The sequence below is a fragment of the Zalophus californianus genome, chromosome 13 (assembly GCF_009762305.2).
Source record: "Zalophus californianus isolate mZalCal1 chromosome 13, mZalCal1.pri.v2, whole genome shotgun sequence".
Taxonomy (NCBI): Eukaryota; Metazoa; Chordata; class Mammalia; order Carnivora; family Otariidae; genus Zalophus; species Zalophus californianus.
The window spans coordinates 32,449,995-32,476,908 of NC_045607.1; the positions used below are offsets into that span (position 1 = coordinate 32,449,995).

The 26,914-nt window shown below is 52.7% G+C and overlaps 1 protein-coding gene across 2 annotated transcripts in view; it reads right to left on the minus strand.

The window, feature by feature from the left end:
* COL15A1 (collagen type XV alpha 1 chain) overlaps positions 1 to 26,914 on the minus strand; it is a 102,776-nt gene that overhangs the window by 23,947 nt on the left and 51,915 nt on the right. For both annotated transcript variants that reach the window (XM_027615536.2, XM_027615537.2), the window contains exons 10-26: positions 26,111 to 26,284; positions 24,547 to 24,696; positions 23,932 to 24,075; positions 19,941 to 20,000; positions 18,677 to 18,769; positions 17,500 to 17,616; positions 16,867 to 16,929; positions 10,901 to 10,936; positions 10,372 to 10,512; positions 10,104 to 10,172; positions 9,296 to 9,331; positions 9,103 to 9,186; positions 7,716 to 7,781; positions 5,695 to 5,730; positions 3,704 to 3,766; positions 1,356 to 1,424; positions 1,211 to 1,246 (exon numbers count right to left, since the gene is read on the minus strand). In XM_027615536.2, the coding sequence (XP_027471337.1) occupies positions 1,211 to 1,246; positions 1,356 to 1,424; positions 3,704 to 3,766; positions 5,695 to 5,730; positions 7,716 to 7,781; positions 9,103 to 9,186; positions 9,296 to 9,331; positions 10,104 to 10,172; positions 10,372 to 10,512; positions 10,901 to 10,936; positions 16,867 to 16,929; positions 17,500 to 17,616; positions 18,677 to 18,769; positions 19,941 to 20,000; positions 23,932 to 24,075; positions 24,547 to 24,696; positions 26,111 to 26,284 (1,437 nt within the window). The remainder of the gene's footprint in view (positions 1 to 1,210; positions 1,247 to 1,355; positions 1,425 to 3,703; positions 3,767 to 5,694; positions 5,731 to 7,715; positions 7,782 to 9,102; positions 9,187 to 9,295; positions 9,332 to 10,103; positions 10,173 to 10,371; positions 10,513 to 10,900; positions 10,937 to 16,866; positions 16,930 to 17,499; positions 17,617 to 18,676; positions 18,770 to 19,940; positions 20,001 to 23,931; positions 24,076 to 24,546; positions 24,697 to 26,110; positions 26,285 to 26,914) is intronic.

Here is a 26,914-nt window from a genome sequence, read left to right on the forward strand (position 1 = left end):
CCTTGGAGGTTATGGGCCATTCATTCACCAAAGACATGTATACGTCTGTGAGGTCCTTTCTCCCCAGGCCTGAGGTCCGGCTTCAACGAAACAAACCCTGTGTGCAAATCTCCAGGCCAAAATGCTTCCAAAGAAATGTTTCCTGGAGGCAGTCAGAAAACCCTGGACATAGAGTCTGACAGGCTTGGTTAAATCCCCAGTGTACCGCTTACAAGCTGTGTGACAACGGGCAAGCTCCTCACTCTCTTTGACCTCAGTGTCCTGGTCTCTAAAATGGAGACTCTGATATTCACCTCTCAGAGTGCTAAGGATGAAATGAGATGGTGTGAGGTGTCAGCGTGTCTGAGCCACAGTGGGTGTCCACCACCTGAATTTTCTTGTTCTTTGTGGTTGGCGGGGGGATGACAAGACATGAGAGGTTTGTAGTTCATTCTGGAGAGAACTGGTAGCTTACAAAACCATTCAGCAGCCCAACTGGGTTACAGATTCCTAGAGCAAGTAAGGTGAGAAGGGCCCTATCATATCATCTAGTACTAATTCAATACCTTCACCTTACAGAAGCCCAGACAGAAGTGGACTCGCTCAAGGCCTCATGACAAAGGAGCCGAAAAAGCAGAGCGACTCTCTGGGACTCCTCCGAGGGGCTCCCGGGGCACTGGACCCTCAGCTGGCAAGCACGGGCAAGCACGGGGTACCTGTGCATGTGCAGCACCATCCGGAGCTCCTTGCCTTCCTGGACACACAGCTCAACCACACGTTTGTGCGTCCCCCTATCCTCCCCCCTGGCGCATCTGAGTTCTTTCTGGCCGGTAGAATGTGCTAAAGGTAATGTTCATCATCTTCCATGACCTCTTCCCCCCCACCCCCCCACCCCCAGCCTCAGCCTGCCCGCTGGAAGATGTCAGTGTGGCCTTGAAGCCACCAGATGGAGTCACAGGACGGAAGCATCCTGGGTTCCTGAGTCACTGCTGGGAGGGGAGATGCCCGCCGAGGAACCACCACCCATGGGCTTGCGGGACCGAGAAACAAGCTGCTTCTCTGTTAAACCAGTGAGACTTTTACTTCATTACAATTAGCCTACCCTAATCCACACGCATCTTGCCACATCCCTTCTATTTTCACAACCGGGACAACTCAGTCTAATGGAGCCAAAGTACGATAAACCCTTCAGCCCCCAGGCCACACCCGAATGAGAGATGCTCTGGCTTACCATTGGTCCCGGGGCTCCATGCACTCCAGGTTCACCCTAAAGCAGGGAGACAGAACTTGTCATTCAGAGGGACACAGCCTGTGGCAGGAACAAACATGGGATGCTGACGCAGATGTGTGCCTTCAGGGTCTGGCGACATGATTACCTTTCTCCCCTGCAGCCGTTCCAGAGGAATGTCCCCGGTCAGGATGGCACCTGGCTCTCCCTTCTCACCCTGCAATTCAGAGAACCTTTCGATGAAGTGGGGCCTCCTCCTCACTGCCTCATCTGGAGCCTCCCTCGGCCCCGCAGTCCTGCAGCCTCGCCCCCGCCCCTCCAGCCCCACCACTCTGACATAACTTGTCACTGGAGAGAGAACTGCAGCAGCCTCCTCGGGGGGTGCCCTCTGGGTCATCCCCTCCATACACCACAGGACCAGGTGGGGGTCCTGCTAGCCCCCCCAGAGCTCCCGCTGCTGACGGATCTGCATCCTCAACCCCTGCCCTCCAGGAGCCAGCCTGACAAGGTCCTCCCCACCTCTTGCTACATGGCACCCCTCTGAGAACCTCTGGCTCCTAATTTATTTGGTGGCTGCCTTTCCTAACAATCCTTATTCTTGTTAAAACCTCTGCAATTGGTGAAGAGACAAAGGTATGAACACCAGAAGCCTCTCTCAACACAGAGGCCTTGTGTCTCCATGTGGAACTTTGTCCCCTAACTCTAGAATCCTGTGCAAGCCTGATCAGGGCAAAGTTATCTCAGATGCTGGGGAACTGGGGAGATGGGTAGACTGGTGGCAAATCCTGCCCCAGATCCTGTCCTCAGCAGAGCCGTCTACTTAACCCAGGAGGCTTCCAAGAAGATATTTGTGCACAGAGAAGGCCAGGTGGAGGAACCCTCTGTATCATTCTGAGGCTTTGGCTCCAACTTCAGCACTGGCCCCTGGGGGGCTGGGCTGGGCCCCGCTCAAGTCTCCCTTCCACGGGGCCAGAAGCAGCCAGGACAGCCTCTTCCATCCGTCCCCCTAAGGCCGCACCTCATATCCGGATCTTACCACTGTGCTGGTGAGAGAAGGCAGTCCTGAGCACGGCAGCAGCGAGAAGGACAAGCACAAAAGCGTTAGAGGCAGAGCAAGAGAAAGCGCGTTTGCCGTGAGGGCCGGAGCATAGCTGGCTGGGCGCGCATCCCAGTTTTCAAGATGGCAGGAGATTAGGGTGATGGCGTATAGGTCCCGCTAGAAACTGTGTTTAAGGCAAGAACCACTCTTGCTTGACCAGGCCTCCTCCCAAGCCAGAGCAGCTGCTTGCCAAAGGCCCAAGGCAGCGAGAAGCATCCCGAGACATCACCCCATGTGGCGCCAAACTTAGACCCCTTCGCCCAGCACACTGCCCCCCTCCCCCCTAAGATTGTGGTCCAACACACGCTGGAGCCTCTGTTGCGGGGCCAGGGTGAAATGGTGGGGGAGGAGAAAAGAGAGAAGCTTAATGCTCCCTCCTCTTGAAGACATACCCACCCTCCGAGACTCTCAAGGCAGGCTCCAGGGCTGCTCCTACTGGCTTCACACAGACCTCCAGCACAGCAATGGCCATACTTTCTGTTGGCTAATTGCACGTCTGTTCCTCCTATCTTACTTCTATGTCCCTAGTGCCTACTATGGGAAACTGGCCGGCACACCCCAGGGAACGGATATACGACAGATGAGTACACAAAGGGATAGATGAATTAATGACCCAGTCCCCAGTCATTGCAATCTGTGTAGGGATGTCACTCTCTGCCTTATCCATAAAAACCAACTGGGATGTTAATTCCAAGAGGCAAATGTGGAAGGATATAAAGGTCCGTTCAGTGTCCCGGGAGCTCCAAGGACATGCTTTGCACGCTAAATATTTATTCCAAAGCTTTTGGACCAAGACTGCCATCCAAATGCAGAATGCCCAGCTTATAATTTCTAAATATTAGCATTCATTGTACTTATTAATTATATATTCTTTCATCCAATAAATGCCTTGGGTGCCATCTGTGTACCAGGACCTATGCTAAGCACTGGAAGTATAGAAAAGAAATTGGCATGTGGTCTGCCCTCGGGGAACGCACACTCTAATGGGGGTGCCCAACAGGTAGTTAGACAAAGCACAGCACATGTGACAACAACATTCAAGGCGTGTTGAGTTCTTTTCCCAAACTGTGATGAGAATCAATTTCTCCACCCATGGCTCACCTACACCTTGGAGGACCATGGAGATTAGAAAAGTTAATAGCTGGGAAGTGACTGCTAATAACTGTGGAGTTTCTTCTCGGCATGAAAATGTCCAAGAATTCAGTAGTGGTGATGGTTGCACAACCTTGTGAATATACTACAAGTCACTGGACTTTATAATCCTTTAAGGAGTGGATTTTGTGGTATGTGAATTGTATCTCAGAAATTTGTAAAAAGTTAACTGCTTCTTTCAGCCAACTGGAAATCCTTAGCAAATTCTGGAGCATGATCTCACTCAATACCTGGCTCTCTCTTACCTGTTCTCCTTTCAGTCCTGGAAATCCAGGCACACCGGTGTCACCTTTTGGTCCTCGAGGGCCCTGGAAGGAATCATCAGGTTTTTTTGTGACTTGTTAAGATGAAAATGTCTTAACCAAATGGAAGTATTTTTTTTTTTTTCAAAAAGTAGAAGAATAGAGTGTGTCATTCCACCGGTGGGAGGAAGTGACCATGAGCCATGAAGTTGTGGTCTGGTGGGAAGAAGACAACACTGAGCGTGAGCAGGCCTGGAGCTCCTCCGACGAGCACTGCTGAAACAGCCTGGTTCTGCTGCCTCTGCTGGCCCCGTGGGTCCTCCCTGGCCACCCTGCAGCCGGCCTCCACCCACCATTCACCTTCCGTAATTCCTACTTCTTCTCTGGTTCCCTACCATTTATGGGACAGGATCCAAACATCCCAGCCTGACACCCAAACCCAGCCCAGCCATCAGCACCTCATCCCCTGCTCCCTGTCACCCTACCAGGGTAAGCCTTTCCCCTTCCCCTCTGCGCCTCCACCCATGCCCTTCCCCCTGCAGGAACACCCATCCGCCCCTCTACAGAGCCAAGTTCTGCACACCCAGCCAGAGGTGACCTCTTCTCAACTCCCAACAGACACTGAATACCTGTGACGATGACTCATAGCCAGACGTCTGCCCCAAAAAGGCTTACATGCTTTACTGCCATGGAGCTTTGTGCTAGTCCCTGTCCTCTGTGCTGGGTTAAAGGGTGAGTTACCCACAAAAGCAGTGGCTTTCAATATTTGTTATTATTATTTTTTAGCAATGAAGCTCTTTTCTTTCCTTTCTTCAAACAAGACTTCAGTGAAAACCCAATATATAAAATACATCAAATGGAGCTTCTCTATTGGAGGTCAGGGGACCGGAACCTGCCTTTGTGGCCCCCTCTTTACTCCCTAAAAGTGGCCCTGGAGGCTGCCTCAGGAACACAGAACAACTCCTCTAGCGGAAAACGTATTCTGGAACATGCCACCAGTTTGAAGCAGCCAAACCACGGCCGGAGCTCAGAGGTGTGGCCTCTTCTTTCCCTAACGAAGAGGCGTCCTCCACAGCTGCCACTCTCTCTCATGTGTCTAAGGTCTAGTTCATACGCATTTTCATTGTCATCATTGGATATGTTCCTTTTACAAAATGTAAAAAGTTCAGAAAAGTAGAAATAGAAAAAGAAATCGCTTATAATTCCACCATCAAGAATAAATTTATGACGCAGTTTTGATAAATTTCCTTCATTTATCCGGAGACAGTGCATAGGCCTGTCGGCATTGGGACCTTTTGAAGCTGTAGTGTCTTGGAGAAACCATGTAGATTTCACTCTGGAGCCTTGAGCTTCAGCACTGGCTCAACGTTTCAGATAGAACTGATCACTTTCTCCGCAGAAATGCATATGCGCCTTCCACGGAGGAAACCCCAATAGTGTGCACACAGACGATGGATTGTGGGACTTCTAGTCCGTGATTCTCCTTCCCCCATCCTCCATCACTAACATCTTCTCACTTTAGGAAACTGATCTGCTGGGACTGTATCGACTGTGTCTGTCTGTCTGTCTGTCTATCTATCTATCTATCTATCTATCTATCTACCTATCTACCTATCTATCTAGACTGAAATGCTTGACTCATCTACTTGCATTCATAGAAAGCCAATCACTGGCTCTGGTTTCTGCTGGTACTGTGGGAGAGAGAGATAAGACCCAACCTCCACAAGCTGTTCACAGTAAAATTGAGAAAAAAAGACAAGGACCCAAATAACTGTTATTCAGGGCAGAAAAGAATCACAGCAGAGCTGAACATAAAGCCTATGGGACTCCGAGGAGGAAAGGATCACTCCAGGTGGAGGTCAACGAGGACAGGTTTCATGCACAAGATGGCACCAGAGCTTGGTCATGCAGAAAGGGAATGGCATTCCAGGTGGAAGGAACAGAATGAACACAGATCCAGGGCACAGAGGGAAAAGGTCTATTGTGGTACTTACTGGAAATCCTGGCAGCCCAGGTACGCCCTCCGGACCCTGTGACATACCAAAAACCAAGCAGGCGGGTTAGGGGTAGCATTTCCAGAGCCGGCAGGAACGCTGTGCCTCCAGGGCCCACCCCTCCCAGAACCTCCCAAAGGCCTAAGCATGTTCCTACAGAGGTGGGGGGAGGGGGATCTCATGATCCGTTTGTAGAGGAGGATGCCAAGGCCCGGGAGGGGAAGGAACTGTGCAGTCACACGGCTAGTTGGTGACAGAGCCAGACACTGTGCCCAGGAGCCCCCGGGCCCCACTCCCACCCCAGCCCCAGGCAGGATTCTGCATTTGAAGTGGCTGACCCCTGCTCTGTGAAATCACTCAGTGCCAACCTCGACCCATGTTCTTGGAGCATAAGACCCTCATTTCTGAGGAGTAAGCCCAAAGAGTGCACTGAGGTATTTGGGGGTGGGAGTGGGGGCGTGTTGCTGACACTCAGTTCTTCTCCCTCAGAGAAGAATACACAAAGAGTCTGTGCTTCACTCCCACACCGGCCAGGGCTCTGCCTGCTGGCTCAGGTACCCACAGACTCATTAAACGTCTGTGAGTTTGGCAGAATACATGAAGAGAGAGACCGCCGGAGAGCAGCACGTTTCTCGATACCCTATCTACACAGTGGCGTGGGAAGGCATGAGGGTGCTGGCCGCGACTTGAGTCCCTTCAGAGAGGGAAGGGCCTCTGAGTAGGAAAACCCTGGCCCTTCATTAGGACCGAAAAGGACCCTGAGGGTCTGGATTTGCTAAGGGGAGGACAGGGATTGGCGGGGAAGGTGGATTCTACAGGTGGGGAGAGGGAGAAGAGGTGGGGGCAGACAAGGCCCAAAGACTCTCAGAACAGAGAGGCCAAATCTTGGATTTGAGCCTGTACGCTGCTTTAGTAATAACCCACCCAATACCCTAGACCTATAATAGTGTGAGAAATACCAAGACCCCCTGCGAGATGACTTTGGCTTGACAGCTGGTTTGCCTTAGGGGTTGATTACTGGGTGGTTTTGAGTGATTTTCCAGAAATCAAGGAAAGGGAGCCCCAGGAGATGTAATTCAGAAGATACAGTGGAAGGACCCACCAACAGAGGTCACCCAGCAGGAGAGACTGGCTCTAGAAGGCTAGATATCTGCAGAAGCCTCGGGGAGAGCACCGAGGTCCCCCAGGACATGGGTGGTGTGGGTTCAGGCCAACCTCAGTGGGGACTGCAGGGGTGGGTGACCCCTGAAGACATCTGGGCTGCCCAGCTGTGGAAGCATAAGCCTCAGTCTCCATGCGGGCTTGCAAAGAGTGCGCCATTTGCAAAGCAGGTCCACATGCACCAACCTCTCACGAGCTGCCCCAGAGCTGGTGAGGCATTATCAGAGAGTGACTCAGAGGCTCAGGGGGTGTGTGACAGACGGGCTGGAACCCCAACTCTCCTCAGAGCTCTTTCCTCTCTCCCTAGCTGGTGCAATGGGGAATGTATGGCACAGACTGCAGGAAGAAGCTTCCCTCCTCTTAGGCGCTGTTGTGCCATAGACCAACTCTGTGGACTCACAGAGATGCTGTAGCTCCACTGACTGTTCCTGATCCCTAACAGGGGGCTAGAAAGACTGAAGCAAGTCATGTTCTCTCCTTGTGCAGTGGTTTTCCCATTAGCACAAGGTTAGGTCTCTCTTAGGCTCTTCCTGTTCTATGAAATGAGATCATGTTAAGAAAAGCAGGCCAAAGCCATCACATGGACATCATGGGTTTGTTACTTATGATTCTCTGATTTCCATGACACATACTTCTGATACATGAGACTGGGAGCTTCCACTGCGTTGGACAAAACTCCCTGAACGATCAAATTTATGTAATAGCAACTTCTCAGAAATGCAAAGTTCTTTTTCCATTCTATTCTGATATATTCTAGCTCCAGTGCTTCAGGAGCTAAAAGGGCTCCACACCAACCCAACTTCATTTCCACAGGGGCATCTGGGTAGGACCCTCACTCTAGGGCAGCTATGGATACGCACCGGAGGCCCAGTGAGCTCAGGGATGTCCGAGAGATTCATGAACCCGTGGGTGACGTTGGCCAAGGACTGAAGAGAAAGAAAACGGACAATGAGACAGAGGGTAGCACATGCCCACCCTGCCCCTGGCAGTGGAGGCTGTAACTGAAGTCACCCCAGCATGACAGAACACAGGCGGACATGATCACACCCTCAACTCGCTGCCAACACATCCATCCCCTCCCCCACTTCTTATAAAACAGCCCGGAGCTGCTGTAGCACCTCCTTCTTTCAGCTAACCTTAAACTTGCACAACATGTGAATGCCTGCTCTCTTTTAAAATTTTAAACACATGTCTCTGTTTTTAAGCACACACACACACACACACACACACACACACACACACATACACATACTCACACACACATATCTCCACAGTAAGCTTACAGTGTTGGCAGTGTGTGTGCTTGTGTCCACACGCCTGTTTTACATAAAAGGCATCAGACTGTGTGTATTATTTTTCCACTTGTTTTCTCCAACCCTACAGCATGGCCATCCTTCCACGTGGAACTGGCGGTTACGGACATTTTTAGTTTTAAGGGCTTGCTAAAGAGCTGTCTAAAGGGGCGGTACAATTTACACTGTCGCCAAAGCATACGAGATTAACTATTTCATCACACCCTTGATATTTTTATTTCCCCCCCCCATTTTTTTTAAACTCTAGTCATCCTTTTTTCCTAGTTATTTGGGACATTTTGTCTTTCTGTCATCTACCAGTATGACATCATTTGTCTCCAAAGGGCCACAGTTTTTCACCAATGTGATGCCCTAACATGAAGGGGACCTTGCTCTGGTCTCGAGCACATCCCAGCCTTCTCTACAAATTTCCATCACTCTCCACCCCCTCCACAGCCATCAGCTCCCTGTGCCTTGGACACACTCGTGTTTTCTCTTCTGAGCTGTGGCTCAGGGTGTGCCTGCCACCTGACTTCTGGAAGTCCTGTCCTTCACACTTAACCTGGTAAGATCCTTCTCAGCTCTCGAGTCTCCACTCAAAGGCACTTCCTCCAGAAAGTCTTCCTTAATTTCTCATATCCCAAAACATCTTCCTCACTTGTTCCCCCGCCTGTGTTCCTCTGCCTCTCTGTTACAGCTCTGTTGCTGTCATTCTCTTAACTGCAAATGCTGCCAACCAGGGGAATGTTCTGGAAGCACCATGCGAGACAGGTGGTACTGGGGTAGGAACAGACATGCAGGGCATGCTGGCAGTGAAAACTCCAACGTCAGAAGCCAGCTACGTGCCCTCTGTGTAACCACCAGCCCTGAAGGCCCTAAAGTTGTGGACAACCTTCTCTCCCCTTTAGCAGAGGCAGAAAATACGTAGCCATACTCCAACCCGGATGATACTCACACTGGACAAGACCTCGATGCGACCGGGCGGCCCCCTGGGTCCAGGGGGTCCCACAATGCTGGCTCCATCCATGCCTCTGTCACCCTGGATACAACAGTGATAGTGGGGAAAAAAAAATTCACTGTACATGAATAACGCTCCTAGAACGTGGCTGGAAATTTCCCCCCACCCCACCTCAGATCTGTAACCTCACCTTGGGTCCCTGGTCTCCTTTTTCTCCTTTGGGACCCTGGTAAAACAAACAAACACTCTTTGGTTTTCTTCTCTTCCCTTTGCTTACTCCCCATCTGTCCTCCCATCTTGCCATCTCTCCCTAAGTGCCCACATGGATTTTGCCCCCAGATAATAGGAGTAAAAGATGATGGGCAGAGTCCCCTTCCAGAGTCAGAAAGAAGGAACACCCACAGAAGCTCTCTCCCAGCACAGGGTGTGTGTCCTCTTAAGCCTGAATCTCAGAGCCCTCTGCAACTGGAGGATAGGGAAGGGTCTTATTTAACCATGGACGGGGCGATGCTGCTTGCCCCTATAAGGCTCTTTCTCTTGGACCAGTATGCTCAGCTCTGGGTCCCATCTGACAAAGATAATGAGATCGGTCCTCTCGAGAGCAGGAATCATTGCAGGAGATGGACCACACCTCCCTGGGGCTCGATGCAAGGGGGAGGAGCTCCTGTCAGGAGCGCAGAGTTCTGAAATGAGGGAAGGGTGAGTACGGAGGGGGGCAGCAGGTAGGAGGCAATGAAACAGAGATGCTTGATGGCAAGGGACGAGAGAGACAGAGAGGACTTTCAAGTTTTCCCCTATGGATGTCTTGTGCAAAACGTCTGTGCTGCTCCTCAAAGAAACAAGCTATAAAGAGCACTTCGTCTCCCCATGGCACAGCTGGAAGCTGAAGGCATGGAGAGGGAGAATTACTGAAAATAGCAGAGCCAGGATGGCACCCCCACCACTTCCTCACTCCAGCATGCCAGTCCTCCAAATGAAGGCTTCCAAACTCAACCTACACTCGGAGCCACTGGTCCAGAGATTCTGGGTTCGTGTAACAGCCTGATGCTTCCAGATCCTTCAGTATCCTGGGGAAGGGAGGAGAATGAGAATTTCATATCCAATTCCTGAGCACCTCCTGGTGCCAGGTGTGGAGCTGGGCCCTGGGGCTGGGCTCAGTGTGGGAGTCACCACCGTCTCTGCCATTGGACCAGTGTTCTGTTAGCTGGTTTTTCCAACAGTCCCCAGCGCACACTGTTCTTGAACCACAGAAAGGGGGGAAATTACCTCAAACCCAAGTCCCGTTGCACATCCAGGACCCGGGGGCCCTGGGGGTCCAGGAGGCCCAGGGGGTCCCATGACCCCAGGAGAGCCAACTTGTCCATTTTTCCCTGGAGGTCCTGGTAAGCCTCTGTTGCCAGGGTCGCCCTGTAAGGAAGAGGGCAGGTTTATTGTGCAGCCCTGGGTTCACTTGTGAAAGGTGAATGCCTGAGTCCGAAAATCATTCTTTGAACTTAAGGAGGTTGATGGGTTCTCTGACGGGCACTGCTTCGAGTACAGAAACTGCTGTCTTGCTAGTGGACATTTCACTTGGAGACAAGCTGAAGCACCCTGTGTGGAGGGCAGGGGAAGGGAGCAGACACGGCAGGTTGTTCAGCCCTCCATCTCCAGCCACTCTGCTTTCCCGGAGCAGTTCCTGAGATCTGGCTCTCTCTGCTCCCTGACACGCAAAGGCTCAGCACTCCAGCCCAACAGTCCAATTATAGTAAACCCAGAGGAAGGAGAATAAGAGGAAAGCTTTTTCTTTTTCTTTTACCTTTTCACCGACTGAGCCATTAGGCCCTCTTGCGCCCTGTAAAACACACACACAAACAAAACAAAAAACATGAAAAAGGGCCAATTAATATACATCTTGTTTGGTATAATCAAAAGAAAAGAAAATGCAGAATTATCAACTCTTAAGTAACAGGATCTTAAAATGGGCTGATGTCTCCAAGCCGAGGGCATTATAGTTGTCAGTTTTCTAGGCAAGTTACACTGAAAGCTTGAGAAATCCATTTTTCAACTATTAGCTCATTACCTGGAGAAGTTGAAGATGAACCAGGGAGAGACTGTAGAGGAAGAATTCCCTTGGAGAACTGCCCGTGTCCGAGCCAGTCTCCTACCCCACCCTCCCATGATGCAAGTAAAGGGATATGTCCCTTACTTGAAGCCAAGAAAGGAGCTCAAAGAACTTGATATGTATTCCCTAGACTTTTAGAGATTTGTGGAATGATGACTGACTTCCTTCTGGATATATCTAAAGACCAAAAGCTGCCTGGGGTGGCCCCAGAATGGGGTTGGGGGGGTATCACTCTAAAGTAGGTTGCATGTCCATGTCCAATGGGGACCACAGTAGAGGTTTAGATGCGGAGATGGGTTAGATGTGGATCCCGTAGAATAGAGCCAGCTGTGAGCTCTGAGCAGACAGGAGGACCGATGGGGGGCTGGTGGCCAGGAATGGTCAACCACAAGAGACGTGGCCCTATATCAGGGGGCTGTGGGCGGGGGGCCCGCAGTGGGAGAATCTCTCAGGATTCACGAGAGGAGCCAGGAAAAGGTCCCGACACCTGATTGTGATGTACCCACCCTCTATGGCTGTGCCATTCTCCCCAATCCCCTCTTTCCCTCGGCTGGATCGCCCTTCTATATCAAATCCATAGAAAGGACAGAACGGATAGTTCCAAAATAATATGCTCAAAAGTAAGATGGCAAATGACACTGCACCTGAAAATAGCGAGGAACACCAAAGGGAAAACACAGGAAACTGAAGCCAGAGGCTTGGGTAGTGGAGAGAAAGCACAGGGGGAAAAAGTATCCTACAGAGTGGTGGGTGTGGCTCCGATGGGCAGAGATGTTGAAATTCCGGAGCAGGAAGGCCAGCAAGCCCTGCCCATTCCCCCTCATCTCCCAGCGCCTGCTCCTACAAGAACAATAAGCGCTGTTTCCTGGAGTCAGCACATAGAGCAGAGCCCTGAGAGGCGAGGGAAACCTTGGGAGGTCCAGGGGTATCCCAAACTCATAAGTGCAGCTGCTGAGGGGCCCTGCCTGATGGCACACCCCACTGTCCCCGTCTTCTCTCCAAAACCTGCAAGTCTCTGAAGTAGCTGCTGCCCAACTCCCCAACAATCGGAACACAGAGAAGCAGAGGACAGACCGAAGAGAGGTTCCAATTTCAAAAGCAAACACACAAGCAAGAAACACCACACATTCGAGGGAAGGCAACACTGTGAAAGGGAGGTGGCAGTGCCAGCAACGGGGTGTCCACCCGGGGGAGGAGCGTGAAAATCAGCTGCCAATCAGGACTCTAAGTGCATACAATACGCATTCTCAGGGACAGAAGGGAGGGCGTCCCAGCCACAGAACATGGGCAAACCATCATGAAATGAGCACAGTGGTTCTAGAAAAGAATCAGTTAGAGATCTGGGAAACAAAAAGCAAGTGTTCTATAGGGACTGAATCACAAGAGATGCACCTGAGGAGAGAATTACAGAATCAGGCTGCAGCACCCCACCGCCACCCCCACCCCAGGACATTAGGGGGTGACGGGAGGGGAAGGGGTGCCGGGAGAAGGAAGTGGTGGTGGCCAGGCTCAGAGGCTTCTCTGCTGACCAGCCTGACCGGAGAGAAACTATATGGGACTTTTCACCACGGGCAGAAACAAAAAGAATCGCGTTCTGGTTCCCCCGCCTAATCTGGAGGCTACAGTTTCTGTGCCTGCTTTTCTTGGGTGTGACCAGCCACGCGGTCCTCTGCGGCCTGTCGCCATCTGTCCTTGAAGGAAATGCCAACCTCATGCACCTTTCCAGTCACACTGCAGTCAGGGATATTGTGACATAGAAGTTAAATTAGGCTTCTCTCTTGACTTCTGGACTCTAACCTCTGAAAACCTTATGGTGTTGCCAGCTGAGCGGGTTAAAGAAAATTACATTTGGAAAGTGAAAAACAGTCTTTTATAAGTTACCTTCCCAGCTCTTCAAATCAAGAGTACATCTTGTAGCAGTTTCAAAGGAAGTTCTAGAAGGTATTTTGGACCTTGAGTTATTGGTCTCAGAAACAGATGATTTTATCCAGCTTGTACATGCAAAAAGGTAGTATTTGGACCCATTCCATTGGCTCACAGATTTGGTGGCCACCATTTTGGAATCTGAGCAGATTGGCTTGGGGCATGGAAGAGCTCATATTATTGGAGTTTACATGAGCAAGTACAGTGAAAACTAGGAACTCCAATTACAAGAGTCGGCAAAGACTCCCTGCTCCCAAAATGATGGGGTAGAGCTATACTTCATTGCTCAGTGTGAGACCTGAGGATCTTGGAATTCCAGCCAGCCAAGCCGCGGGGTTGGCTGTGGCGGTGAAGTATGGAGAGGCCAGTTCCACAACGGAAATACTGCAAAAGACCGAGCTGCAGGAGTGCTACAAAATCATGCTTCAGAATTCATTAGAAATTTCCTCTCGTTATGGTAACTGGATTTGCTAAGGACTTTATTAGACTTCAATGTACAGGAACATCAAAGAACCTAATAAGTACATCAATTTTTTTTCCCTGTTGTGATATCTGAGATGGCAGATACCTCGCACTGCCTCGTGCGTGTCTATCAGCTGAGCTCACGGTGTTTGTTATACTGATAACTTCAACTTGTTACAATTATAATTGACCATGGTCGATTTGGTTTGATGGAGGCCTAGAATCCTGATTTTGTACCAAACACATCTGATGGTTAAAGAAGATATGCAATTGGAAATCGGGCCAATATTGGAACGTTCAAGTGAAATAAGCTGTTACCAGCTCCAAACCCATTACTGGATCTTTGTTAAGTGTGGCTCACACGTAGGTTCTTGGGGGGCACCCTGTTCTGTAATGTGTAAGATTTAGAGAATTGCTCAAAGCCCAGGTAGGGCTCAGTGGAGAAAGGGAAGCTGATGATGATTTATTTGCATTTCCCCTCATCTCACGGGCAAGACAGAATCTATTATACGAGGCCCAGCAATGACATTTCGGCAGCTCTGTGAATCCCTCAAAGCCCGTTCCTGGGAGCTCAGTGCCCCTCAGAAATTCTGGGTACTGAAGAAAACTTCAAAACACAAACTCTTTCCTGCCTGGCTGTCCCAGCACCTTTTGACACTGAAGAATACAGTGAATGATTCAGATTAAAGAAGGAGGACAAGAGTGATGATCGCAAACACTACATGTGTGCTGAAGATCTGGGCGGCACAGTGTGCCGGGCACAAAGCAGGGAGGAATTTTCCAGAGATATCATCGAACTCAACATAAAATAATCTATTTCATAAATTCTTAATGACCATCCACATTTGGATGACAATCCCAACTTGAAAATAATGAATGTATAGGATAATATTTTTTTTTTGCCAGCCACATAATTCTTTGGGAGAAAATTCTTTATTCTTTGGGAGAAAACTCCCCTTTAGACAACTGCCCAGACTGGTGTCCATGCCCTGAAAGTGAGAAGAGAGGCTGCTTTCTGAGCAGCATGAGGAACAATCCCCCTACATGTGTCCACGCACTGCCTGGCAGGCAATGAGTCCCTTGTCACTGGAGGTGTGCAAGCTGAGGAACAGATACTGTGGAGGGAAGTCAAGGATCAAATGTGTCACTGGATCCCATGTTGTGTGACATCCCGGAGACTGCTCATTTTCTCTAGCACCCATCTGTCATTTGACATCCATACCATGCTCCTTGGTTTACTTTTGTCTTTTAAGAAATTTTTTTTTTTTTTTTTTTTTTTTAAGGGCGCCTGGGTGGCTCAGTTGGTTAAGCGACTGCCTTCGGCTCAGGTCATGATCCTGGAGTCCCGGGATCGAGTCCCACAACCGGCTCCCTGCTCAGCAGGGAGTCTGCTTCTCCCTCTGACCTTCTTCCCTCTCATGCTCTCTCTCTACCATTCTCTCTCTCTCTCTCAATAAATAAATAAAAATCTTTAAAAAAAAATTGTTTTTTAGGTAAGTGTTATCTGCAAGGTTTCCTTCAAGTTTTCTAGATGCAAATTTCCAAGTCCTTCTAGAGTCTGCTTTCACTTGACCAGAAAGCATCTTATGCACATGGTGCAACAAATTCGGACTCATAGCAAATTTGGGGGAGAAAACTGTAATTTATCTCCAACAGTGATCCTGGGCGAGCCTGCTGCCCTGAGCATTGCAGACTGTGCCTGCCCCGTGTCAGTGTGCGGATGTGGGCATGGGTATTTTTAAATACCAGACAAGCATGGGAGGGGTGTGTGGGGGCGGGTAGGGGAGAGCTGGTAAGAAGGACAGGGAAGAACAGTGTAGGTCTGTGATGTTTCCTGAAAAATCTAATTTCTTATGAAATAGTTGGTACATGTAAAATGAGTCCTATAAAACTTGACAACTAGTTTCTTTCTTCTTTTTGTGAGACATGAGCTTTCCACGAAAATTGAGGTACTGTTTCCATTGAAATAAACACACCTGGGAGCTGATGGAAACTGGAAATTCAGTTCAGCGAAGACGGTGGTATCTGGGGAGTTAGCATTTTCCACGACTTCATGCAGTGGAGTCCCCAGAAGGTCTTGCTCCCTATCTCAGCTGGGAGGGAGCCTCCCTCCTCCAAACCCCAGTGAAACTCACCACTGCTTCACTGCAAGGAGGTTTACTTCTTTTTTTTTTTTTTTTTTGGTGTTCCACGATTCGTTATTTGTGTATATACCTTATCTTGATTGCTCTCCTTTGCAGGGCATGGCTTATCTCATCAAAGAGGCTTGGAACTGCTGTAGGCGCAGGAACCCCGCCCCCACAGCACCTTGTGGGGTTTGCAGACAGAGAACAACACAGGCTTACAGAGAATGAAGAGAGTGAAGGGAACTGCCGATTCACTGATCAAACGTGCTAACGGAGGCCTGAGCCAGATTCTAAGGACACATAGACAGTGCTAAAGCTGTTCGTCACAGATAAGCTAACAGGGGCTCAGCAGAATCAATGCTGTGCTAATGGGAAGTACAGGAAGGAGGGCTGCTTTCTGCTCATAGGGAGTCTGAAAGGGCTTCTCAGAGGATATATCTGAACGGGCCCTTGGGGGAATGAGGAAAGGGAAAGTCACCCGAGATGGCGGAAAGCATGTGCAAAGGCCAGGGGGTCATCCAGGAAGAGCATGCCCAGAGCCCCGCAGCAGGACTGCTGGCTGACCCAGAAGCTGTGTGAGGGAGCTGCAGGAGATGGAGCTGGGAAGGCAGGTCTGGACTCCGTCAGCGTTTGGTCCCACAGGCAGCGGCTAGCCTTGATACCTTCTCAGCAGAGACCAGCAGAAGCCTGCTGCAAGGAGCATGGACAGGTGGGGCGGGTGGGTGGAAGATGCATGGCGGGTGGGGAGAACGGGACACTGGCACGAAGCCTGAGGCTGCCGTGCGGGTGAGGAGAGATGAACCTCAGATCAGGGTGGAGAGGGGCAAGGGATGTGGATGGCAGACGGGCCCGTCCTGGCAACAGGTGGGGCACGGCAGGAAAGGGAGATGAAGGAGGGCTCAGAGAAGATTCTGCCATTGAGTCCTTGTGACTGGGTGGATGGCAGCACCATTCACTGAAGCTGGAGATGCTGAGCTCAGATTTGGGCATCAAGAGCCCTGGGATGGAGACATCCAGCAGAGAGAGGATTGGGAGGGGATTAGAAAGGGCCATTCACCTAAGAGGCAAGGGCGGGCCTAGAGGTCAGAGAGAGGTGGTGTTGGGGCCTGGTGGCCCCCATGTGTCGGACCCCTCCCACCCTGTCCGTACCTTCTCTCCCTTCATCCCAGGAAGGCCGGAGGCTCCATCAGCTCCAGGCTGTCCCTCAGGGCCCTGGGAACATCAAGGACAATCAGCCCACAACATCTCTGATAAGAATCACGTATGAAGCCTTCCAAGAGAAGGAGGCCATGGCTGGGAGGACCAAGCAGGTGAGGTCAGTGGGTCCAGGAGCCTTGTATCGGTCTAGGCTGGAATGCCAGTCCCTGGCCCCAGCATGGCCACTGCTGACCATACGCCTGTGGATGAGTGTCCTTCATTCTGCGGGTGGCATCGTCCTCTCTTGGGGCGAGCTGGGGGCAGGGCCGGACCAGACGGTCTCTGGGGGCCTCGTGTTCCAGGCCCAGCACTCCGATGTCCTAGGATCCCAAGATTCCACATGAGCCCGCGTCTCCTATACTCACTAAGATAAAGCAGCAGTGTGCAGGATGGTATATTTCTTGGTTTCTGCTTCTTATGAGTCTTAGCCACGACTCAGCTGAGGACTCTTTGTTTACAAACATTAGCTAGCTGCTCACTCTCTGTGATGAGCCTTCGTGCTGGGGTCTGGGGGTCTCTGCGCCCCTTCCTGGCTAGAGGAAGCCTCATGGCCGCGGGGATGGGGAGATGGCCCCAGTGGCTCACCGGGGGCCCGGGTTCACCAGCAGCTCCATCCTGCCCAGGCGATCCAGGGGGTCCCATGAAAACATCAGTTCCTGGTTTTCCTGGAATCCCAGGGGGGCCCGGGGGGCCCGGGGGACCCTAAAAAACAGATACTCTGTTAAGAAACAGTGGGGGAGGGGACAAACATATACTAAGCTAAGCATGTATGTTCCGTCCATTCTCTCTGTTCCTCACACTAGCACCGCACGTAGAAACTGGTGTTCGCACTTAGCCAGTGGGGGAAACTGAGGCTCAATGAGATAATGCGACTTGGTCTGGGCTCACATACTCACAGCTAATTATTAGAAGAGCTGGGATTTGAACCCAGGTCTTTTTGAGCCCCTCACACCAGGTTTTCTCCCTAGATGTATGTATATGATAAAAATCCAATCCGAATCTTCAGAGGTGTCCTGACCAATTTAGTTTTCTGATTACCTGACAGAGCAGTCAAAAACTGCCTGTTGCTAACCCTGATTAAAACTCTTTAGCCTCCGGCTGGGTTGGCTGATCCCACCAGCCTGGAAGACCTACGTGGCTCCCACCCTACTTATACCCGGTGAGTCCAGAACCCTTCCGGCCCTATCCTGAGGAGCGGGCCAAAGGGCACCTGAGTGGAGTCTTCTGGGTGGGGATTCAGCACAGGGGTTCAGAGTGAGCTTGGGGGCCTCGGGACAAAGCCACCAGCTGCAGCTGGAGCAGGGAGGTGCTCCCCAGGAACCAGGAACCAGTGGGGGCCCTGCCTTGGGCAGGAGGCTGAGGGAGCAAGAGCAAAGAGGAAGAAGGGGTGGTTGAAGAGGTAGGAGGGGCTGCCTCAGGGTGGGGTGGATTTCCAGAAGGGTCTGGAAGCCAAAGTGTGAAATACTACCTCAAGAAGAGGTCCGTGGTTCTCTATAACGGGTAAAGGGGATGGGGGCAAAGCCAAGTAAGAGGTGAAGGTCATGGGCATACTTGCTGTGGGACAGTCCTGGATGCCAGGGAAAGGGGGCAAGTGGTGAAGTAGAGATCCTGAAGAGAAACTAAGGCTCATATTCACTTAAAACAGAACAACACTGATCAGAGTGGAAAATGCCAAACATAGACACGTGGAAGGGAAAATATAATCCTCCCGATTACTGGGAAGGCAGTCCCAAACGCCAGGCTGTTCCACTCTCACACTTACTCTTAACAGCTCCTCACCGCGCACGGGCTCACCAGAGCCAGAGCCGCCGTCCGAGCCCCAGCCCAGGCCGGAGCCCTCGGCCTCAGCTCCCACCTGGAGAGAGAAGAAATTCCCACCGCTTGGTTTCACCTGCCACTCCCTAAGGACAGCCTTGTCACCAAAAGTCTTCCCTTACTCTGTAGCCCTATAACTGCTGCTGTCAACCTTCCTTCTGGTCTTTTCCCCACTCCCCTCTACCCCTCCCCTCCTTCCCCACCACCTCTGGCCGCACAGCCAACGGGCAGCCAGTCCTCAAACATACTGTGCTCTTTCACATCTTCTCAGCCTCCCTTCCTGCCTTCCAACCCCCTACTCATCCTTCAAGGCCTAGTTCCACTGTCACCACCTCCAGAAAACCCTCCCCGCCCATTTCCAGGTGGAGGTAGAATTCATTTCTCCCTACTGTGTGCTCTCACCAACTTCTGCTGAGGTCTTGAGTTGGTAGTAGGACCACCCGACTTGAAGCTCAGTTGTGTGTATGTCTGTCAGCCCCTTTAGACTAGGACCCCTCCAGGGTTGGCCCATCCCGAGATACCTCTGGATGCCCAGTATCTTAGCACACGATCTGGTACCAAGAAGGTACTCGGTGCATACTTGTTGAATGCCATCAAATTCCTCCAAAGAACAAAAGGGAATTTCTAAAAACCCCTTTCTGGGACTTAATTCCTGAGCACAAGAAGCAGGGGAGGCTGAAGTAAATCATGGAACGTGCATGGAGCACGGGCTCCGAGGCCCGGAGGAGGACCTGGGCTGGAGGTTAGGGCAGGGTTGAGATGGGTGGCAGTGGTGTGCGCATGCGGGTGGCAGAAGGGAGGCGGGGACAGGGGGCCTGCTGCCACTGTCTGAGGGACGGGCTAGACTCGGGGCTTGGAGGCTGGCTGGATGGGGCGCGGGAGGCGGAGGGCCACTGGGGGAGGTTTCCTGATTTCTGTCTTGATATCCAGGAAGATGGGGCGCCACTCCCAGAGGCGGGGCATCCTGAGGGAGGAGCAGGTCTGGGGCATGGTGACGGAGTCGTTTGGGATGTGGCTGAGAGACATGTGGGTCCTTCAGGGCGCAGGATATAAATGGGATGTAAACAGACTGCTCCCGAGCTCCCTGAGGGCTCTGATAGAGGTGAGGGTCCCGGCGTGTCACTGGAAGGCACCCCGAGCCTGTGCCTGTGCCTATTGCTCGGCATCAGCCCCCTGCACGCTGTGTGCCGAGCCCGGATAGGGGGTCTCACCGTGGGTCCGGTAGGCCTGGCAGGTTCAGGGGGGCCAGGAAGCCCCTCCCCAGCTTCGGCCTAAAGAGAACAAGAAGGTCAGTGGAGTGCTGGCCACACCCCCCTCCACACGCACACACACTGTCCCCACACCCCCCTCCACACACACACACACACACACACACACACACACACACACACACTGTCCCCACACCCCCTCCACACACACACACACACACACACACACACTGTCCGCACACCCCCCTCCACACACACACACACACACACACACACACTGTCCCCACACCCCCTCCACACACACACACACACACACACACTGTCCCCACACCCCCTCCACACACACACACACACACACACACACACACTGTCCGCACACCCCCCTCCACACACACACACACACACACACACACACTGTCCCCACACCCCCCTCCACACACACACACACACACACACACACACACACTCTCCCCACACCCCCCTCCACACACACACACACACACACACTGTCCCCACACCCCCTACACACACACACACACACACACACACACACACACACACACACACTGTCCCCTCTCCTCCCTGTAGGAACTACTCATGTTTAAGATGGGGCTTATGCAGGGCTGAAGAAGGCTTGTTCTTCATGAGCCAGCCCAAGGGGCACCCGACCCACTCTGGGCTCAGGAGCCCTTCGTTTCTGCACCACACGCATAGCGTGGATGGGAATGATGGAAGGAAGGAGGCAGTAGGGACCCTCCCCATCCCGTCACCTAGGGCCCCCCCGCTCGACGCCCCAGTCCAGGTCCTATGAAAGCTTGGTAGCCAGGCCCCGTGTGTCTCCCTCTGAAGTGGGTCCTGGCCACCCTGCTCCCCCCACCAGCCCTGTAGCCTGCCCAGAGCCTTTACTGCTCGTAGGCTTGCCTCTCCGGGACAGGGGGCTCCTGGAGGGCAGGCCTGGTGCCTGAATCACCTCCAGGCTCCGGCGCCTGGCCCCTGGCCGGTGCTCAGGAAACGCTTCCGAGTGACAGGAACACCCACTTGGAAAGGAGAAGGAGAAAAGAAAAATGAAGCAGAAAATGAGAAAGGGCAGCATCCCCGGGGACATTTAGCTGTCACGGGGTCCAGAGAAATGGCTGCTCTGACAAAAAAGGTGACAGAATGGCGTGGGCCACCAAAAGGAACGGAAACATGAAGAGGGAATTCGCACAAAACCTGTGTGGCGTGATGCCCTCCTCAGACTCCCTTACTGCTCCCCGGAACCCTGCTGGCACCTGAAGCCCACTGAGGAGGCCAGCTCAAAGTGAGGATACCACCCTCCCCAGACCCCAAGCCCTCCTTCCCCTCCATCCCCACCGGCAGCCTCATGGGGCACCAGGGCCAGAGCACCCTCCATCCTGGGGAAGGTGGCAGCGGGGCTGGGCGAAGACTGAGACCAGCATGCAGACGAGAAGGTCCCCAGAGCAGGCTCTGTGGGTGGGACCTCCACAGGCTGTGGGACTCCTGGGGGCCCTGGTCCTGGCGGCTGTGGGCACAGCCCCTCGGTGACAGTTTAACGTCAGGGCTGCTTCAAGAGGAGTCTGTTATCATTCTGTGGTGACAGACACCAGACAAAACATTCCCACCAATGTCACCTCATTTCATTCTGACAACATCCTCGAGGAGGTAGTCATCGTCACCCCCATTTTACAGATGGAGAAATTGGAGCACAGAAGTGGTAAAGACCTCTCCGGGAATCCTACAACTACCAAGAAGCAAACCCAGGTCTCTGAAGCTCCCGTGTGCCCAAGCTTTCCCAGGAAGAAAATCAGGGGCAGAGACTGGAGCCTAGCCACAGAAAACACCAGAATTGGAAGGACCCTCTGATTACAAATGGGGAAGCTGAGGCCTGCAGAGGTCAAGGTCTCCAGCCGGTGAAGAGAGGTGGCCAGAACTGAGCCCCACGCCATTTTTGTGGATCTCCTAGACTCCCAGTTCGGGCTCTTTGGGACTCGGTCCTCTTACTGCCTCTGCTATTTCCTTGATCAGAACTGACTAGGTTAACTCCAAATAACAGGCTCCAGGCACCTGACCAGAGCCAATGCATTCTCCGAACGGTCACAGCACCAGCCTTTTCTGCTTGGGGCCCAACCTGCCCTTTCCTTCCCACAAGGCCTCTCTGAGCTGAAGACAAGAAGGTGTCATTGGAACCTGGTCTGTGTCCCAAAGACATGACAGAGCAGCTCAGCTCTGATGCGTGAACCCTTTAGCAAGCTGAGGGTGGCCTGAGGGATTGCAGCGAGCCCCTGCAGGGGTGTGGCCACCTAGCCTCTGCCATGCCGCTCACACCCAGCAGATACTAGGCTCTTGGTAAGTATTCTCCAAGTGACTAGTGGGAAGACCTTAGACATGGAGTGACCTCATTTAGACCACGTGGACCCTGATGACCGGCTTCTGGCTCATGTCTGAAGACGGGTGGCTGGGGACAGTGCAAAACACAAAGGGACAAAGTCCAAATACTAAGGCTTTTACCCCTACTCATATCCTGGGAGCTGTATGACCCTGAGCAAACCCCTAACCCTCTCTGGGCCTCATCTGCAACATAATTCTATATACGTAATTGGTTGGGTGTATGCCACGCGGTAGAAAAACTTTTCCATGTACTGGTTCATTTAATCCTCACCACAACCCAAGAGGTAGGTACTAGGACCCCATGTTACGTATGAGTAAACAGAGAGAGAGATGAGAAGAGCTGTGGCAGAGCCAGACCTGGATGTCCGTTTCCCCCACTGGCTTGGGTGGCTGAGATTCACAGGGATCCTAAGGACGTTCTGGGGTGGGTGCTCGCTTGGCTGTCCCTACCACGTGCTTTTAAACCATTTGCTCATGAACTGAGGCTTCCACTTCCCTTCAATGACAGTTCCTGACACAGGCACTTAAGGGTGATCAGTCTTCGTCAGTCACGTGCCAGGATGAATTACCATCTGTTTGGCTCCCCCTTTCCCTGTTCTCCCCCATGCCTGGACTCTTCTTAGAGCTTTTACAAATTCCCACTGTAAAAGTCATAAACGCCCATGGTGAAAACACCAAAATGTATTAGGAACCTGCCAGGCCTCCCCAGGCCTACCACTTTGAAGTCACAACTGCTAACATTCACATATTTCCTTCCAGAGTTTGCACGTGAGCGTAGTTTTAAATAGTTACGACCACACAACGTACTCAAGTTTATAACCAGCTTTTATCATCTAACCTTAGGTTGTATTTCCCCCACCACTAAATACTCCTAACAAGTATAATTTTAAGAGCTGCATAATGTTCCGTTATTGGAATATACTTTACTCGACCAACCCCCCTACGGTTGTCTAGTTAAACTGTGTCCGATTTGTTTTCTATTATGGGTAATACGGAGATTAGCAAATCTGTATACAACCAAGCCTTTTTACATAGCAGACTATCTCCTTTAGGATTAATTCCCAGAACAGAAGCTTCTGGGTCAACACTATGTAGTTTCATGGTTGTTAATATGTGTTAGCAAAGAGCTTCTCAGAAGTAGTAAGCCCATCAGCACTACCACCAACAGAGCTGGTTTAACTAGATACCATAGGGGTTAGTCCTGGAGTGCTGTAGCCTGAGCCTCAAGGCTTTGGACGTGCAGGTGACCAGGTCTTACAAGCTTCCCTGAATCCGGGATGGGGCCCTCGTGACATCTGAGATGGGGTCTTGGCGTCTTTGGCCAGCTCTGTCTGTTACAAAGTTCTCATTTGAATTTGGGGACAATTTGGGACATGAAGCCAAGTGCCCCACCTTTTTACCTCTTGCTTTTTCCTCTGCACCCTGCAGCTTCCTTGTGTGTTCCCAGGTTGCACGCCCCTCAAATGCCCAAATCTGGAACTTTATGAACCAAAATGAAACCCACCTCTAAGCAAGCCAGGGGCAGGTCCCTCCCAGGACTCTGGCCTTTCTTTTTCTCCTCGGTCAGACAGGCCACGCCAAATCTTCGCGCCTCTACGCCACTTACCGGAGTAACCCCTCTTTCAGAAGCCACTGTGGGTATGGGCAGTGGTGGCCCCTCAGGGGGACTGCTGTCCAGCTCTTCGGCCACAGTCCCAGACAGGGACTCCTCTCTTGCGGCTGCTGCCAGGTCCTCCTCATCACCAGAACCCTGAAAAGCAAAACCAACGAGAGGAATCACCTCACCTGGCCTGTGACGCAAGGCGCAGCAGGCTGCCCGAGAGTCTGGGTGACTGTCATTCCTACGGTGCTAGTCCAATTTCACAACACTTGCTTACCTTCAACCGTCGTTACGCGCGACATGGTCACAGAAGCCCAGACTCATAATCCCCCTCCCATACGTGCATCTCCTCCTTCCCCCTGTCCCTAGCAGCCCTTTCCGACTTGGCAGCACTCTGAGAAAATTCTTGGACAAAGCTAGGAAGTAGCAGGGTTGGGCACCTGATTCTCTGACCTGCTTCCAGACACCCTGCCTCCCTCCAGTGGTGCCGACCCGTGATCTGTGCTCTCCCAAAGCTGAGTGTTGCATTCGCCGCTCGGGAGGCCAGCGACTGTTCTTGTCTCACGACACTGACCCCTCTCCCTGCTGTGAGCCAGACAGAAAATGCTAGGAGACACTTACAGAAGCAACCACTTGCTCAGGGGCCGCTGTGGGTGTAGGGGGAACCAGGCCACCTGTGGGGACCCTGCGAGTCTCCTCTTCCTCAGAAGTGCTGAGGGGCACTTCTGCTGCAGCTGCTGGTGTTGTGAACATTCCTTCACCGACTGCAACCTGAAAAAAAATGGCATGAGAATCGGCCACTTCTTCTACCCCCTGGTTCAGCAGGCGTGTGACTGCAGGGAAGCAAGCCGCTGGGCCACCAGATAGGTAACTCACATGGCCACAGCTCTGCTCATGCAAGACCCGCCTTGGCCCACAGAGCCCCGGAACCCCAGGCTGGAGCGCACCTCTCAGGTCAGTGCACCCATCCCCCGGACGCCCCTACAGCACACCGCTGCCGAGGGCTTTGGCCGGATAAGTGTCTGACGAGCCACCCAGGCGCTGCTGGGATGGTACTTCCTTGACAAAGTGGTATTTGAGCTGAACTCTGAAGGATCAGCCAGGATTAAAGGCAAAGCAGAAGGAAGAAAAGGTTCTAGGCGGAGAGGAGAGGGTCCGGGCACATTCAAGAAACTGAAGGAAGGTCAGTGAGGTGGGAGCACTGAGAGCCAGGGAGACAGTGACCCACGATGTGGTCACCGAGGCTGGCCAGGCCAGACCCTGAAAGGTCCTGTGGCCAGGTCGGGGAGCAGAGTCTGCAGCGAGGGCAGCGGGAAGCTCCAAGCAGAAGGCTGCCCCCACAGGAGGAGGTGGGGCAGGGGACGAAGGAGGTGAGGCAGGGGCCTCAGCCATTGTCTGGCCTGGGGACGTGCTGTCTCAGTCCACAGGCTGGCACTGGGGAAGGGCAGAAGGAGGCAGGTGCATAGTGGACTTAGGTAGAAAAATCAACAAGACTTGATGCATGCTTGACGGGATGTGGGGAGTCAGGAAGACAGAAGAGAATCCTGGATTGGCCGATTGGGGGGCAGTGGTCCCAGTCTTTTGAGGTGGGAAATCTTTTGAGATGGGATCACAAGAGTGGACACAAGGAGTCCAGGTTTGAGTCTGAGTCTGAAGAACTTGCAGGACCGCCGCTGTAATGACATTTTAGGGATAGGCCTGCCAGGTGTCCTGAAATATTTGCATCCCGCCTTCACGAGCTGGGAACGTTATCTCCATGCTGCCTAAGGACAGGGTTGAGGAGGCTTGGCCCTGCCCTTGACCCTGAACTTCCTTTGCCCTCTGACAGCCCATGCTTGTGGGCTGCCCACCATCACCTCTTCCGCTCACATCCAGGCTCCTCCACCCTGGCTCCTGCCCTACTGCTGGTGGAGGGAGTGGGCCCCTGAGACCACCCCACCTCGCTGGCTCTCCACCTGCTCCCAGCCTGGCTCCCCACTGGCCTGCTGGGGCTGTCAGCGTGTGCAGTCCCGGAGCCAACAGGGCTCCAGCACACGTGCACCCAGGCCTTGGCCAGCTCCCCTTCAGAGAGGTGCCCCATTCAGGCTCCTCTGGATGCGCGGAGCAGAATGAAGACTGGTCCTCCGAGAAGGTCAGGACCTGCTCCAGCTATGACCTTGACCCTGCGGCACTTGGCACTCCTCACCCGTGTCACCCCTTCCCCGGTGTCCTGGATGGCCATGGAGAAGGTGGCTCCCCCCATGGGTACACTGCCAGTCTCCACTTCCCCGGCGGTGCTCCCGGGCACCTCGGCCTCTCCAGCTGCAGCGGCTGCCGAGCCTTCTTCAGCGGCTGCCGAGCCTTCTTCAGCATCTGCACCCTGAACAGGAAGACATCACAAGGGAGCTGTCAGCGGTCCACTGCGGTCAGTGTGGCTGGAGGTAGCCGACAGCCCGGGCCCCTCAGGCGCCTGCACCTCCTAGTCCTCACCTTGTGCTGATGCCGCGAACGTGGCACCCATGCAGAAAGCCGTGCCTCGCACACCACTTGAGGCGTGAGTCCCTGACCAACGTGCCACCTGTGTGGCTCACCCCATTCCTCCCCGCCACCCTCGGTGCTGCCCACCACAGTCCCTGCCATCTCCCTTCCGCGACTCCCAGGGGTGGGACTTTCACCGACGCCCAGTCGTGGTGCTGGGGCAAAACCCAGGGTCTCGCAAATGCACAGCCTTCTTTCTCATTAGCGCAGCTGGCTGCCCTCGCGGACCACTTGCTCGTCTCACTCTCCTTCCCACCCCTCCCGCATCCCTAACCCTGCGCTCCCCACGGTCACCGACAGTCACCGTGGCAGATCCGCTGGGCGCCTTCCAGGCCTTTACTCGCTGAGACTCTTGGCGGGATACGACATCGCTGACCGAACCCGGAGCAAGCCAATACCGCCCGTTGCCCGGACCACGACACAGCCTCTGATCCCGGGCCCGGCCTCCAGGCTTGCTTCTCCCACCCTTCCT